The sequence below is a fragment of the Sciurus vulgaris genome (assembly GCF_902686455.1).
Source record: "Sciurus vulgaris genome assembly, chromosome: 8".
NCBI lineage: Eukaryota > Metazoa > Chordata > Mammalia > Rodentia > Sciuridae > Sciurus > Sciurus vulgaris.
This window is the reverse complement of record NC_136468.1, coordinates 153,121,709-153,134,783: the sequence shown is the minus strand read 5'-3', so window position 1 is coordinate 153,134,783 and position 13,075 is coordinate 153,121,709. Positions and strand designations below refer to the sequence as shown.

Genomic DNA, 13,075 nt, shown 5'->3' with positions numbered 1-13,075 from the left:
AGATATAATTAATTCCCTTTACCTTAAATTTAACTTACTTATTCTTAACTGTAAAAGCCAAGACATCAAACAAATGTAGATAACAGTACTAATCATCTACTTCCTATGGAAGAAAATTATTAGAAGCAAATGGACATAAATTTCAAATATTATAGGAATTGGCAACTTTATTATTTAGCCAGCTAAATAATAAAAATCTGAATTAATAATTTTAAAGACATCTTTATTTTCATGTTTATCCAATTTAAATTGAATCTTATTAAATCACATGAATTAAAGGTATTTGGATCCATTATTCTAATTTTAAACTATGAGCATGCTTGATTTATAAGTCACTTCTGATATCATGTAATGCAGTCATAATGTAAAATAACCATTGTGCACACACATTTGCAAATCAGTCAAATAAACAAAACTTTTTTGCTACTTTCCGTAAGCAGGGCTCCACAGTAACAATACAAATACCTGTCACAGCTTCTGCTCTGTCCACCTTGTTCAGGGATCTCAGATAGAGCAACTGGGCGCTATGCTCTCCTGGGGCTCGGCAGACCTGCCCTTGCCATCACCCCACAGCCATGGCGTGCTCCTGGCCAGCACGTGGGCTCACCTGCGGAGGGCTGCGGCTCCAGCTCAGCCTGCCACCCCTCTCCCTTCTTTTCATTAAGAACGTGATCAAGGAAGGGAAGCCTTGCGGCGCCATCTCAGCCAATCGCCGCCCTCGCCCCCCAGCGCTGTGGGATTAAAGGGTGGGCGCTGCCTCCTCCTCCCCCTCGGTCCCTCTTAGAGGCCAGGTTGGAGGCCAGGGTGGGAGGGGAGGGCTGGGAGGAAGCTGCCCAAGTTCACACCTCTCTGATGCCAGCTCCAGGGGCCAGGTCAAAGGTGAGCCTCTTCTGTTAACAGAGGTGGGCTTAATTTCTCACAGGATCACAAGGAACAAGGCTCGCTTGGGGACCCTGGGGCAGTCGGGCTGCCATTCCTCCGCCAGGCTCACCCAGCTGGCCTGGCCCTGAGTGGCTAGGCAGGCACTCCCCCACCAGCTGCGGCCTCCCCGCCCTGCAGGGGTTAGAAGTCCCACCTTCCACGCATACTCAGATTGTGGAACTTGCCAGTCTTTTCCTCTCCCAAGGCTTGAGACTGGCCCTGAATTCCTGGTCCGGGTCCCCTCCCAGTGCCTTGATCACCTGCATCTACCTGGCTTGAGTGCTGGAGGTGCGCTGCCACTCTCCCAGCCCCTGCGTGGACAGAGACGCCAGGAGGCGGGCAGGCTTGCCCATCACGTCTGCTCGGTCTAAACCAACCAGGTCTGGAACCACTTTTAAAAATTGTAGAGGTTGATTTCTCTTTACTGAATTCCCACTGAGCATGATCTTAAGCACAGTTAGGCAGATTTTTCTCTTTTAGGGTTTGCCCCAATTTAACATCAGGCTATCTAAAAATTCACTCTCCCCCTTCCACTCTCTTTCTAAATTAGGGGTGCACCCTCTGATCTTATTTTTCCTTCTGAATTTCCTTCTGAGCAGTTCCTGTTCTAGGTGCCAAATATGACAGGGTGACCAGCACCCCGAAAGAGCAGGTTCCTGCTCAGGAGGTGTGAGCCACTTGGGAAAATGATCAGTCAGAAACAAGACAAAGTCAAAGATCGGCATTAAGAAGTGCAGCACCTGTGGGGTCTTCCAGTCCTGATGGGCTTGGAACCGAACAACTGAAAAAGGCCCGAGTTCTTACTTTAACAGGAGGACAGCAAAGGCAGGGATGAGGGTTCAGTGGGCAGACGGTCCTGCAGTACACAGACAGGCTGACTGGCACGTGGCAGGCCACACCCACCTGTGGGAGGCCGTTTGAGCCTGAGGTGCGAGCTAAGGCAGGGCCAGTGGTCTGGGCGTTCTCCAACCAGGGAGTTCAACCAGGAGTTCCCAGAGGAGCAGCCTCCCTGCCTTGGTGCCACGAACACACCATGATCTATGTCGCCTCCAACAACTGCCCCACAGCACACCTCAGTCCCCACCTCCCACCCCAGCTCAGCCGGGGTGCCCCTGGGGTCAGAGCCAGCCTGCCACCTTTCACCAGCTCTGCCACTCTGGGCAAGTCCTCCTTTCCTCAGAACAACAAGGGCTGTTCAGGGTGAGCCCCGGATGCCTGCAGAGCTCTGGGCTGCACAGTGCGTTCAGGGACCGCAGGGAGGCGGTCAGTGCAGCCCTGCCCTGCTGAGGGCCCCACACCCACACCTCCACTAGAGAACGGCTCGCGCCGGGCCTGCAGCCTGTGCCAACAGGAGGCAGCTGTAGGCCAGGGACACGGCGGCTCTGCCCTCGCCCAGGTGCCTGCGGACATCCCGCAGCAGCCACTTCTGCCTGCAGGCTCCCTCCTCACACCAGGCCCTCCCGCGAAGGTCCTCCCCTGGAAGCAGGAGAGCACCAACAGCGCTGTCCCTTGGCCTGGACCAGGAGTCCCAAAGGGCCTCTGGCTGCTTCCCCAGCCCTTCAGGACGCTCAGTCACATGACTCCACGGCTGCTGACACGCTGGCTTGGGCCTACCCATCCCCACAGGTCCCCAAGGCCCCCTCCAGGCTGCGTCCTCAGACCAGCACCCCACAGGCAGCGTGCACCTTGAGAGGAGGTGGTGTGGTAAATGGAGCCGCCGTGCCCTCTGGGGCCTGGGCCTGACACCACTCCTCAACAGCAGTCTTACCTTCTGTGGGACGGCGCTCTGGCCCTGGGCCACCTGCGGCTGGATGGCCTTCTGCTGCTGCACAGCCTGCTGCTTGAGCTTCAGCAGCTGCTGGACATGCACGGGCTGGGCCACGACAGTCTGTCCTGCAAGAGCAATGCGGCCTGTGAGCTGGCTCAGGCCAGGAGGGCCCCGCTCACACTGGATTTGCTGGGACTGACTAATCCCTACAGAAAGTGGTGAGCCTGCAGCTGTGACAAGGAGCCAGCCCTGAACGTGCTCCAGGTGCCCTGGGTTCCTGAGGCATGTGGAAGTGGAGGGGAGAGCTTTCAGGACATCAGTGCTGAGTTAGACTGAGGGCAAACAGACGGGGAAAGCTCTGAGGAACTGCACCCACAGCAGGACCTGAGCGACAGGCCCCAGGGCTGCGGCTGCTGCTGCCAGCAAAGGCTCACCGCACACAGGGCCCCGCATGGGGAGGGCCGCGGGGGTCACGGCACACAGGGCTCTGCACGGGGGAGGGCCGCGGGTCAGGCACCTGCTGCTTTCTGTGGCTGCCCAATCGCCACACTGATGCCCGCGACGTTCATGGGTAGAGTCGTGACGCCAGGCGAGGAGACCACAGCTGCTGGGACAGACACCACCGGAGGCTTCGCCAAGGCCACCTGGGCGGGCTGTGGTGTCTGCGTTGGCATCTGCCCTTGGGCCTGCAGCTGGGAAGTGGGGACCCGGGTCTAGATGGGAAAGAACACAGGAGTGTGGAGGAGGTCAGGACACTGTGTCTTTTCACACACTGCTCCACAGAAGTCCAGCCTGGAGAAAACCCACGAGGCTCATCACACAGCCAAGAACAGCACTGGAAGGCAGCAGGGCCCACAGCTGCAGGGCACCCGACCCTAAGGCCAGCCCACCCACTCTCAGGTGCGCTCTCCGCTGCCACTGCCGCCTCCTCCCCGGCTCCTGCACTTCCCCAGCTACCCAACAGTCAGGCCCCTGCCTCAGCTCCCACTCAGGCCAGGGCCGCCTCACTGCCACAGCCTCCTGCCTGAAGTAGGCACTGGGCCAGCTGCTCCTGTGGACCTGCACACTGCTGCCACACATGGCTTCCCTTAAAAGTTTTACAGATGAAAGTGGAATCTGGTCCTTTCTCACTTATAAGTGAGATACTGAAGGAAGAGCGGCTGCAAGGATCCATGCAGGATGCTGAGGCCAGCGCAGGCCTTCCAGGATGCTGGGGACGTGGGCGAGCCACACGCGTCCTGCCTGGTCCCTCCTCCCCTGCAGAGCAGCTGCTCTTCAAAGCTGCTTCCCCTCCACTCCTCTACCCTCCTGAAGCAAACGAGCCTGAACAGAACTTCCTAAAAGCCGTCCCTCCTCTGTGACACCAGGACCCACTGCACTAAATGGCATGCACGCTGCCGGTCAGAGGTTAACCCGAGGGCGATCTGAACAGGTACTTGGTCCACGTGCCTCAGCGTCTTCACCTCCGCGTGCAATTCATCTAAGACACTTCTCCCTGCCATGGGGTGACTGAGGACCAAGCCAGAAATAAGCAGAACCCCAGCAGCACCTGGCTCCCAGGTGGGCTCCACCACGGAGTGGTGAGTGATAGTGCTGGCCCTCCATGCCCACACCCCTGCATCTCGCTGTCAGAGCCTCCTTCAAAATCCCCCAAGGCTCTCCCTGTCCAGTGACCTTCCCACCCGAGCTGGCCACGTCTCAGGGCACCTGCACAGGCGCCTGTTCTAGCCGCTGCCCTCTGCGGCACGGGGACAGCCCCAGGTCACGTCTGACGCCACCACTCACACGCCAGACTCAGTCTGGACCTTGCAGTCCCCAGGAGCCTTGGGGACAGTCAGTTCTGGGGAGCACTGCTGCCGACAAGTGCCACGTGTGAAGTGTCTCCTCCTCTCCCGGGACGGACCCCTCCCTGCTCCCCTGCGATGCTGCCGCGACACCCAGCACCCTGAGCCAGGGCCGCAGCCCCCTGGAAACGCGGAGGGAGGTGCTGCCCTGGGACAGGAGCATGCGAACTGCAACTTACGAGCCGGGCCACTTGGAGGTTGGCCACAGTGGTGCCCGTGAGCAAAGCCCCGGGCCGCGGAGCCGTCACAGTGGCGAGCTGGGGGCTCTGCTGCTGCGGGGGCTGCGGGGGTGGCACTTGCACCTGTGCTGGCGGCTGCGGGGGCCCTGGCTGGGCCTGTGGCGCCGGGGGCTGTGGGGGCAGCTGCACCTTCTGCTTCTGCATCTTGATGAGGTGTTCCTGAAACCCAAAGGAGGTGTGTTCCTTCCAAAGGCAGGCTCCACCGGCCTCCTGCTGCCTCCACCTGCACAGGGGGCTCACGAGCCCGGGCAGAGGACGACCTCCACCAAACGTGGTTCTCAGACACTGACGCTTCACTAGGGAAACAGGAACGACCGTTTCGACAGACCAGAGAATCCACAGCAAAATCTCTAGGTTCTTACCGCTCATAAACAAGTCAACTTAAAAATTTAGCACCAAAGGTACTGAACAGTAAGTTAAATAAGTAACACTAACTTATTAACAGATGCCATGTCTTTAAAAAGAAATGGAAATATCAAGATACGAAGACATGAGTTCAAAACACATTTTAAGAAATCGACGTTTTGGACTGGGGAGCGATCCCCAGCACCGCAAAAAAAAAGAAAAGAAAAAAAAAAAGAAAAAACAAATAGACGTTTTAAGGAACACTTTCACTGAGACACTGATGAGCATCAGTTGTCTCTGCACTGCTGGAAATGGAAGCAGGTTTGCAGGTGCTACAGGAGGGGGCAGGGTGAGGAGCGAACAGGGCCAGAACAGGTGGGGTGCCGCCCTGAGGCCAGGGGAGCAGCTTGGAGCACAGGGTCTCAGAGGCCAGGCCCAGGGGGGTGGGGCCCCAGGACTCCCGGGCGCGGTAGTTCCCACACAGCCCTGTCCCCTGGAACCTGCCGCAGTGACAGAACCAGGCTGGCTCTGGGACGCCTGCGTGCAGTCAGGCCACTCAAGGCCACAGACCTGAGGAGCAGGGTGGTGACCGAGGACACTACGTGTCGACTGCCTTCAAGCTCATCATCTGGGCAGCACAGCTCCAGAGGGAGCACCGTGGGTACTCTGGTGGCCACAGGGCACTCAGAGGCCCAGCAGCGCTGAAGGACACTGGGTCTAACAGGAGCCCAGGCACGGGCACTTCCCTGCCCTTCTGGAACCTGGGGGCAAGGCCTTGGCGGCAGGACCAGCACCCCCACGGCAACACCCCCGAGGTGCGCGCCGTCTACATCTGGTCCCCTCACTGGTGTGTACTCGAGTCTCTGTGGTGGCAGGGACAGAGCACTTCCTTCTACAACGAGCACATCCGCACAAATGAAAGCAAAGGCTCTGCCCGGAAGGACCAGGAGCACCAGCGTCCCCACGGCCACCTGGAGAAACAGCTGCAGACAAGCTCCTTCTGCAGAAGCCAGGTTCCCGCCACCTGGTCTCAGCAACGGTGGCTCGTGCTGTCACCTGCACCCTGTGGTGGAGGGGGTGGCGAGGGGCACAGGGTGCGTAGGGCGGAAGCAGGAAGATGGGCCTGGCCGAGCAGCCAGGAGCAGGTCCCAGTGGCCCTGGGGGAAGTGGTACCACACAGCATACTGCCTGCCTTGGGGCAGCACCAGGTCCTGCAAGGCGCCACCAAGGCCTGCCAGGCAGCTGCTGGGAAAGCGCGTGTGTTTTCTGGGAAGGGCTCACCGGTGCCAACTTGCCCACAGCTTTGATCTGGGCCTGGGCCTGCACCTGTGGGGCCTGCACCTGGGATGGCGGTGGCGGTGGCGGCGGCTGCTGCTGCTGCTGCTGCTGCTGCTGCTGCTGCTGCTGCTGCCGGAGGAGCTGGAAGTGTGCAGGGGTGATGGTTTTCCCAGGGAGCTGGACGCCTGTGGCTGTGAAGAGCTGGGGTTAGGCCTCCGTCCCTCCTCCCTGGACGGAGGGCAGGTGTGGCCACACCCAGCCCCTTTACCTTGGGACACCTGGGTCACCAAAGAGCGTGTCGGGGTCTGCACGGGGGTCAGGTTGGTAGTGACCACGGCCGAGGCTGTCACAGAGGTGACTGCTCGGACGCCCTGGGTCGTTGCCATGGACACCAGGTCGGTGGTGGCAGTGGCGGGTGAGCCGACGGCGCGCTGCTGCGTGTGGACCACCTGGGCGGGGGCGGAGCCTCCGGATGTCTGCAAAGGCAAAGGCAGGCGCTCACCACACAGGCCACCTGGCTCCAGGCCCCAGGCCTGCAGCGCCTCCTGCGGTCCTTTCCGCACACGGAAGTACTGTGTCTAGTTCCAACAAAGCTCAAACAGGAAGGCCTCAGCTGCAGAGCAGCAGGCGCCCACAGCCAGCCGCGGCTCCAGGTGGCAAGGTCCCCGCATCCCCCCCACTTCACTCTCGGACTCTCGGGTCCCCCGGAACACGCCGGGTCCTGACAATCCTGCGTAAGTCCTGTGCTGACCCCAGCACGCACGGCCCGGCACTCCCGCTCTGCCCAGAGGCAGAAGTCCCAGGCTTCTCAGGCACACGCACGACGTCCTGCCCTATGGCCTTCCCGTCCACCTCGGAACCACCGCCCCACGCAGGCTCAGACAGAGCATCCTCGGGCCACGGGCTGCCTTGTCCTCCTGCGACACGCCTCCATCCATCTGGATTCAAACCCAGCGTGCTGCTCTGCACTTTCTGGTCGACTCAGCAGTGTGTTTCTTTTACTCTCCTTTCTTACTTTCTTCTAGATTTTTTTCTCATCCAAGTTTCCCCTTCAGTGTTTGGAAATCATACGCTGTATTTTTATTCTTTTGGTAACTTGTCTGAAAAATGTATCTTGAATACTTACCAAATCTAAAGTTAATCCATAGTTTCATAAATTTTTCCTGAACAAGACATTTAATTTTTTAAATTATTTTTTATTTTTACTGACACATTTTGATTCATTGTACACAAATGGGGTACAACTTTTCATTTCTGTGGTTGTACACAATGCAGATTCACACCCTTCATGAAATCATAAATATACATAGGGTAACACTGTTTCGTTCTACTATCTTTCCGTCCCCCTCCCCCTCCCACCCCATTTTCCTCTACACCATCCAAAGTTCCTTCATTCTTCTCTTCCCTCCATCAACCCCCTCATTATTTAGTGTCATGCACTTATCAGAGAAAACATTCGGCCTTTGGTTTTTTGGGCTTGGCCTATTTCACTTAGCATGATATTTTCCAACTTCATCCATCGACCAGCAAATGCCATAATTTTATTCTTCTTTATGGCTGAGTAATATTCCATTGTGTATATATACCACAGTTTCTTTATCCATTCATCTACTGAAGATATGATATCTAGGTTGGTTCCACAATCTGGCTATTGTAAACTGAGCTGCTATGAACACTGATGTGGCTATATCACTGTAGTATGCTGATTTTAAGTCCTTTGGATATAAACCAAGGAGTGGGATAGCTGGGCAAATGGTGGGTCCATTCCAAGTTTTCTGAGGAATCTCCACACTGCTTTCCAGAGTGGCTGCACCAATTTGCAACTCCACCAGCAGTGTATGAGTGTACCTTTTTACCCACATCCTTGCCAACACTTATTATTGCCTGTGTTCTTGATAATAGCCATTTTAATTGGAGTTAGATGAAATCTTAGGGTGGTTTTAATTTGCATTTCTCTAATTACTAGGGATGATGAGCACTTTTTCATATATTTGTTGATCACCTGTACATCTTCTTCTGTGAAGTGTCTGCCCATTTCCTTAGCCCATTTATTGATTGGGTTCTTTGTATTTGGGATGTAAAGTTTTTTAAGTTCTTTATAAACTTTGGAGATGAGTGCTGTGTCTGAAGTGTGTGTGGAAAAGATTTTCTCCCACTCTGTAGGCTCTTTTCACATTGTTGATTGTTTCCTGTGCTGAGAAAAAGCTTTTTAGTTTGAATCTATCCCATTTATTGATTCTTGCTTTTATTTCTTGCGCTATGGGGGTCTTGTTAAGGAAGTCTGGTCCTAAGCCAACATGCTGGAGATTCGGGCCTACTTTTTCTTCCATTTGGTGAAAGGTCTCAGGTCTAATTCCTAGCTCCTTTCTCCATTTTGAGCTGAGTTTTGTACAGGGTGAGAGATGGGGGTTTAGTTTCATTATACTGCATATGGATTTCCAGTTTTCCCAGCACCAGTTGTTGAACAGTCTATGTTTTCTCCATTGTAAGTTTTTGGCACCTTTGTCCAGTATGAGGTTACTGTACTTATGTGGGTATGTCCCATGACTTCTATCCTGTACCATTGATCTACCTGTCTATTTTGGTGCCAGTACCATGCTGTTTTTGTTACTATTGCTCTACGGTAGAGTTTGAAGTCTGGTATTGTGATACCTCCTGCATCACTCTTCCTGCCCAGGAGTGCTTTGACTATTCTGGGTCTTTCGTTCTTCCAGATGAATTTCATAATTGCTTTTTCTGTTTTTATGAGAAATGTCATTGGGATTTTAATTGGAATTCCATTAAATCTGTATAGCACGTTTGGTAGGATGGCCATTTTGACAATATTAATTCTGCCTATCCAAGAACACGGGAGATCTTTCCATCTTCTAAGGCTTCCTAAATTTCTTTCTTCAATGTTTTGTAGTTTTAATTGTAGAGATCTTTTACCTCTTTGATAAGACTGATTCCTAAGTTTTTTTTTTTTTTTTTTTTTTGAGGCTACTGTGAACGGAGTTGTTTTCCTCATTTCCCTTTCAGATGTTTCATCACTTTTGAATAAAAATGCTTTAGATTTATGCATGTTGATTTTATATCGTACTATTTTGCTGAATTCATTGATGAGGTCTAGAAGTTTTCTGGAGGAGTTTTTTGGATCCTCTAAATATAGAATCATGTCATCAGCAAACAGTGACAGCTTAAGTTCCTCTTTTCCTATTTGTATCCCTTTAATTTCTTTAGTCTGCCTAATTGCTCTGGCTAGAGTTTCGAGGACAATGTTGAATAGAAGTGGTGAAAGAGGGCATCCCTGTCTTGTTCCCGTTTTTAAAGGGAATGGTTTCAGTTTTTCTCCATTAAGAATGATGTTGGCCGTGGGCTTAGCATAAATAGCCTTTACAACGTTCAGGTATGTTCCTACTATCCCTATTTTTTCTAGTGTTTTCAGCATGAAGGGGTGTTGTATTTTGTTGAATGCTTTTTCTGCATCAATTGAAATAACCATATGATTCTTATCCTTAAGTCTATTGACATGATGGATTATGTTTATTGATTTACGGATGTTAAACCATCCTTGCATTCCAGGAATGAACCCCACTTGATCGTGGCGCACACTTTTCTTAATATGTTTTTGGATACAGTTTGCCAATATTTTGTTAAGGATCTTTGCATCTATATTCATCAAGGATATTGGTCTAAAATTTTCTTTCCTTGATGTGTCTTTTCCTGGTTTGGGTATGAGGGTGATATTAGCTTCATAGAATGAGTTTGGTAGGGTTCCCTCCTTTTCTATTTCCTGAAATACTTTGAGGAATATTGGAATGAGTTCTTCTTTGAAGGTCTTGTAGAACTCGGCTGAGAATCCGTCTGGTCCTGGGCTTTTCCTGGATGGTAGGTTTTTGACGGCTTCTTCTCCTCCATTGCTTGATACTGATCTGTTTAAATTGTGTATGTCCTCCTGGTTCAGTTTGGGAGGAGCATATGTGAACAAGACACTTCAGAACATTTGAACGCCTTTTACCCATTTGCCAACTTACCCAGCACGACTTTCACTTTTTTGGGTTGGAGGCACTGGGGATTGAACCCAGGGGTGCTGCTCCCCCACGGAGCCACATCCAGACCTTCCTGTGGTTGGCTGAGACAGGGCCTTGCTGAGCAGCCCCGGCTGGCCCTGACTTGCCATCCTCCTGCCTCAGCCTCCAGGTGCTGGGATCACAGACATGGCCCCTGCACCCAGACTGACTTCCCCTCCCGCATCCCCACAGTGGCCGCCTGCCTGTGACGCCGACTTCCACCCACCCAAGTCCACGGCCACCTGCCCTCCGCGCTGCCCGGCTGTGGCTCCCAGGCCTTCAGGCCACGTGGCTCCTTCTGCCATGAATGCCATCCGTGAAGGTCCCCTGGGGGTCGATCCCCTTCCACGTTGTCAGGAAATGCCTTCCTTCTGTCCTGTTCTCCAGCGTTGTTTCCAGAAGACAGGACGCTAGGCTGGACTACGTCCCCCGCTCAGGAAGACGAGCCCCATGCTCCCTGCAGCGCAGCCCCTGTGGCACTGGTGTGGTTCCGTCCTATCCCTGCAACAGCACCACTGGGCTCTCCGTATCCAGGGACCAGGAGCACTGACCACTTCTCTTCCCTCACCGCCCTCCATGGTGCCCAGCTTCTCTCCAAGTCCACCTTGTCAGTCCTCCCTCGTGTGACGCGAGGCCCACAACCCTGGAAACACAGTTTTCGTTTCTGCAAGTTCTCCGTGTTCCTTTTAACTGGTTTCTTTTGGTTTCTTTGAAGCAGAAAGCATGGCGGGTCCTGCGCCCTGCCCCAGGGCTGGGGCTGCAGGCCCTCACTGCGCCTCCACAGCTGCTGCCCGCAGCGCTATCTTCCTCTTGTCACTTACGTTTCTTGAACGTTTTAATTGACTAGTCTTGTGACTGTTCACAGCAGTGGGCCTCATGGTGACATCTGCAGACACAGCCTTCTCTCCTTGAGAGTTTTAAGATCATTTTTATATAAAAGTCTGGGAGCTTATTTTTATGGACCGCTGCCTGTGGAGAGTCGGGGAAGGCGAAGACGAAGGCAGCTGCGCTGCTTCCGTCAGGCACCAAGGGCCCCTCCGTCCAGGTCTGCTGCGCGTGCTGCCTGCACGTGTGCGCCTGGTAAAGCAAGACCGCCGTCAACTGTGAACCCACACCAGAGCTGACAGCCACAGTGCCAGCTACGCCCTCTGCTCCACACAGGGCCACTGTCCCTCCCGCCTGAAGGTGGGCGTGGCTCCTGGGTCACGCCTGCCTAAGGGCCCCAGCTGAGTCAACGGCCTCCTCCGCAGCTCCCACTCAGGTGAGCCTCACAGGCAGGCCTCAGGTAGAACCAGGTCCCCGGCCCCAGCACAGCCTGCTCTGGGACAGGGCCGAGGACTTGGTCCAGGATGTATGGCCAGGCGCTCCAGGAGCTGGAGCACCCCACACAACCAGGGACCTCGGGGAGAGAACCCAACCCTACACACGAAATTCACTGATGTCCCAGATACGCCTGATGCACACGGCCCGAGCTGATTCTATAAAAAACTTCTCATGATCTTGTGCAGGAAACAGAAGTTTTAGTGGGAATTTCCCAATGTACCTCCAAGTTCCAGACTTCAGAACATCACAGATTCTGGATTTTCAGATCACGGATGCTCAATTAGTAACTTGTCCATTAAGAGCTGTTCAAAATAAATATGTAGGGAACCAACAACTTCAGGCACACGGAGATCTTTTTCAAAATAACTACATGCAATGATTCTGGCTTCCTACCCAGAGTCACTAGGAATGGGGGGACAAGTCACACAGAATGGTCCCGACGCCAAGGCCTAAGAACTCTGCTACCTGTGGAAACCACCAAGGCCTAAGAGCTCAGCTACCTGTGGAAATGACCAAGCCTGAATGAGCTAATGGCAAAAAAAAAAAAAAAAGAAAAATAAATGAAGTGTCCCCAGCTGCATGCTGGGAGACCCTCCCCACGTCTCCTCCTGCACAGGGCTGCTGCCTCAGGGTGGGACTTGCTCAACAGTGCCCTGGCTCCAGGCACACGGCCGTGGGTGCTGGTGGAGGCCTGCAGAGGGCGACACAGCCCAGCAGAACGCAAGTCCCGGGCTGCGTAGCCAACCCTCCCTCCCCTCGGCACCCACGGGCCCAGCCTGCTGCGCGTCCCTCTCATGAGAGCCTCTGCCTCTCCTCTCACGTCCCCAAGTGCAGTCCCAGGACAGGAGAGCCTGGGGTGGTGCCCCAACTGCGGGAGGGGGAGGGCTGCCAGGACCACGTGCACCTCGGCCCCACGTGGAGTACTTCCACGTCTGAGGAAACAGCGGCACAACCCGCCACCCGCCGAAGCAGGTATGGTACCCATGCTCCAGGCACCTGCGGGCACATGGTGATGCAGCTCTGTGGTCCACTGTCCCTTCCCCACTGACAAGCAACATCCAGCATCTTCTCGAGACTGAATGGCTGCCATGAGATTTCCTGGTGGACTGACCACGCCACCTTCTGCTGTGTTTTATTCTTTTTGGCCTGAGGTTCTGGCGTTGAAGCCAGGGGCGCTGCACACTGAGCCACACCCCAGCCCTTCTGATGCTGAGGCACTTGGGGCCTGCTAAGTGGTTGAGGTTGGCCTTCACCCTGCAATTCTCCTGCCTCAGCCCTCCGAGCTGCTGGGATCCCAGGTGTGGCCCC

The 13,075-nt window shown here is 54.2% G+C and overlaps 1 protein-coding gene across 1 annotated transcript in view; it reads right to left on the bottom strand.

Annotated features, from left to right (window-relative positions):
- Positions 1-13,075, bottom strand: part of EP400 (E1A binding protein p400) — a 94,955-nt gene that overhangs the window by 9,206 nt on the left and 72,674 nt on the right. Inside the window, exons 48-52 of the mRNA XM_079151611.1 lie at positions 6,664-6,871; positions 6,399-6,586; positions 4,713-4,931; positions 3,207-3,402; positions 2,690-2,814 (exon numbers count right to left, since the gene is read on the bottom strand). Coding sequence (XP_079007737.1) covers positions 2,690-2,814; positions 3,207-3,402; positions 4,713-4,931; positions 6,399-6,586; positions 6,664-6,871 — 936 coding nt within the window. The remainder of the gene's footprint in view (positions 1-2,689; positions 2,815-3,206; positions 3,403-4,712; positions 4,932-6,398; positions 6,587-6,663; positions 6,872-13,075) is intronic.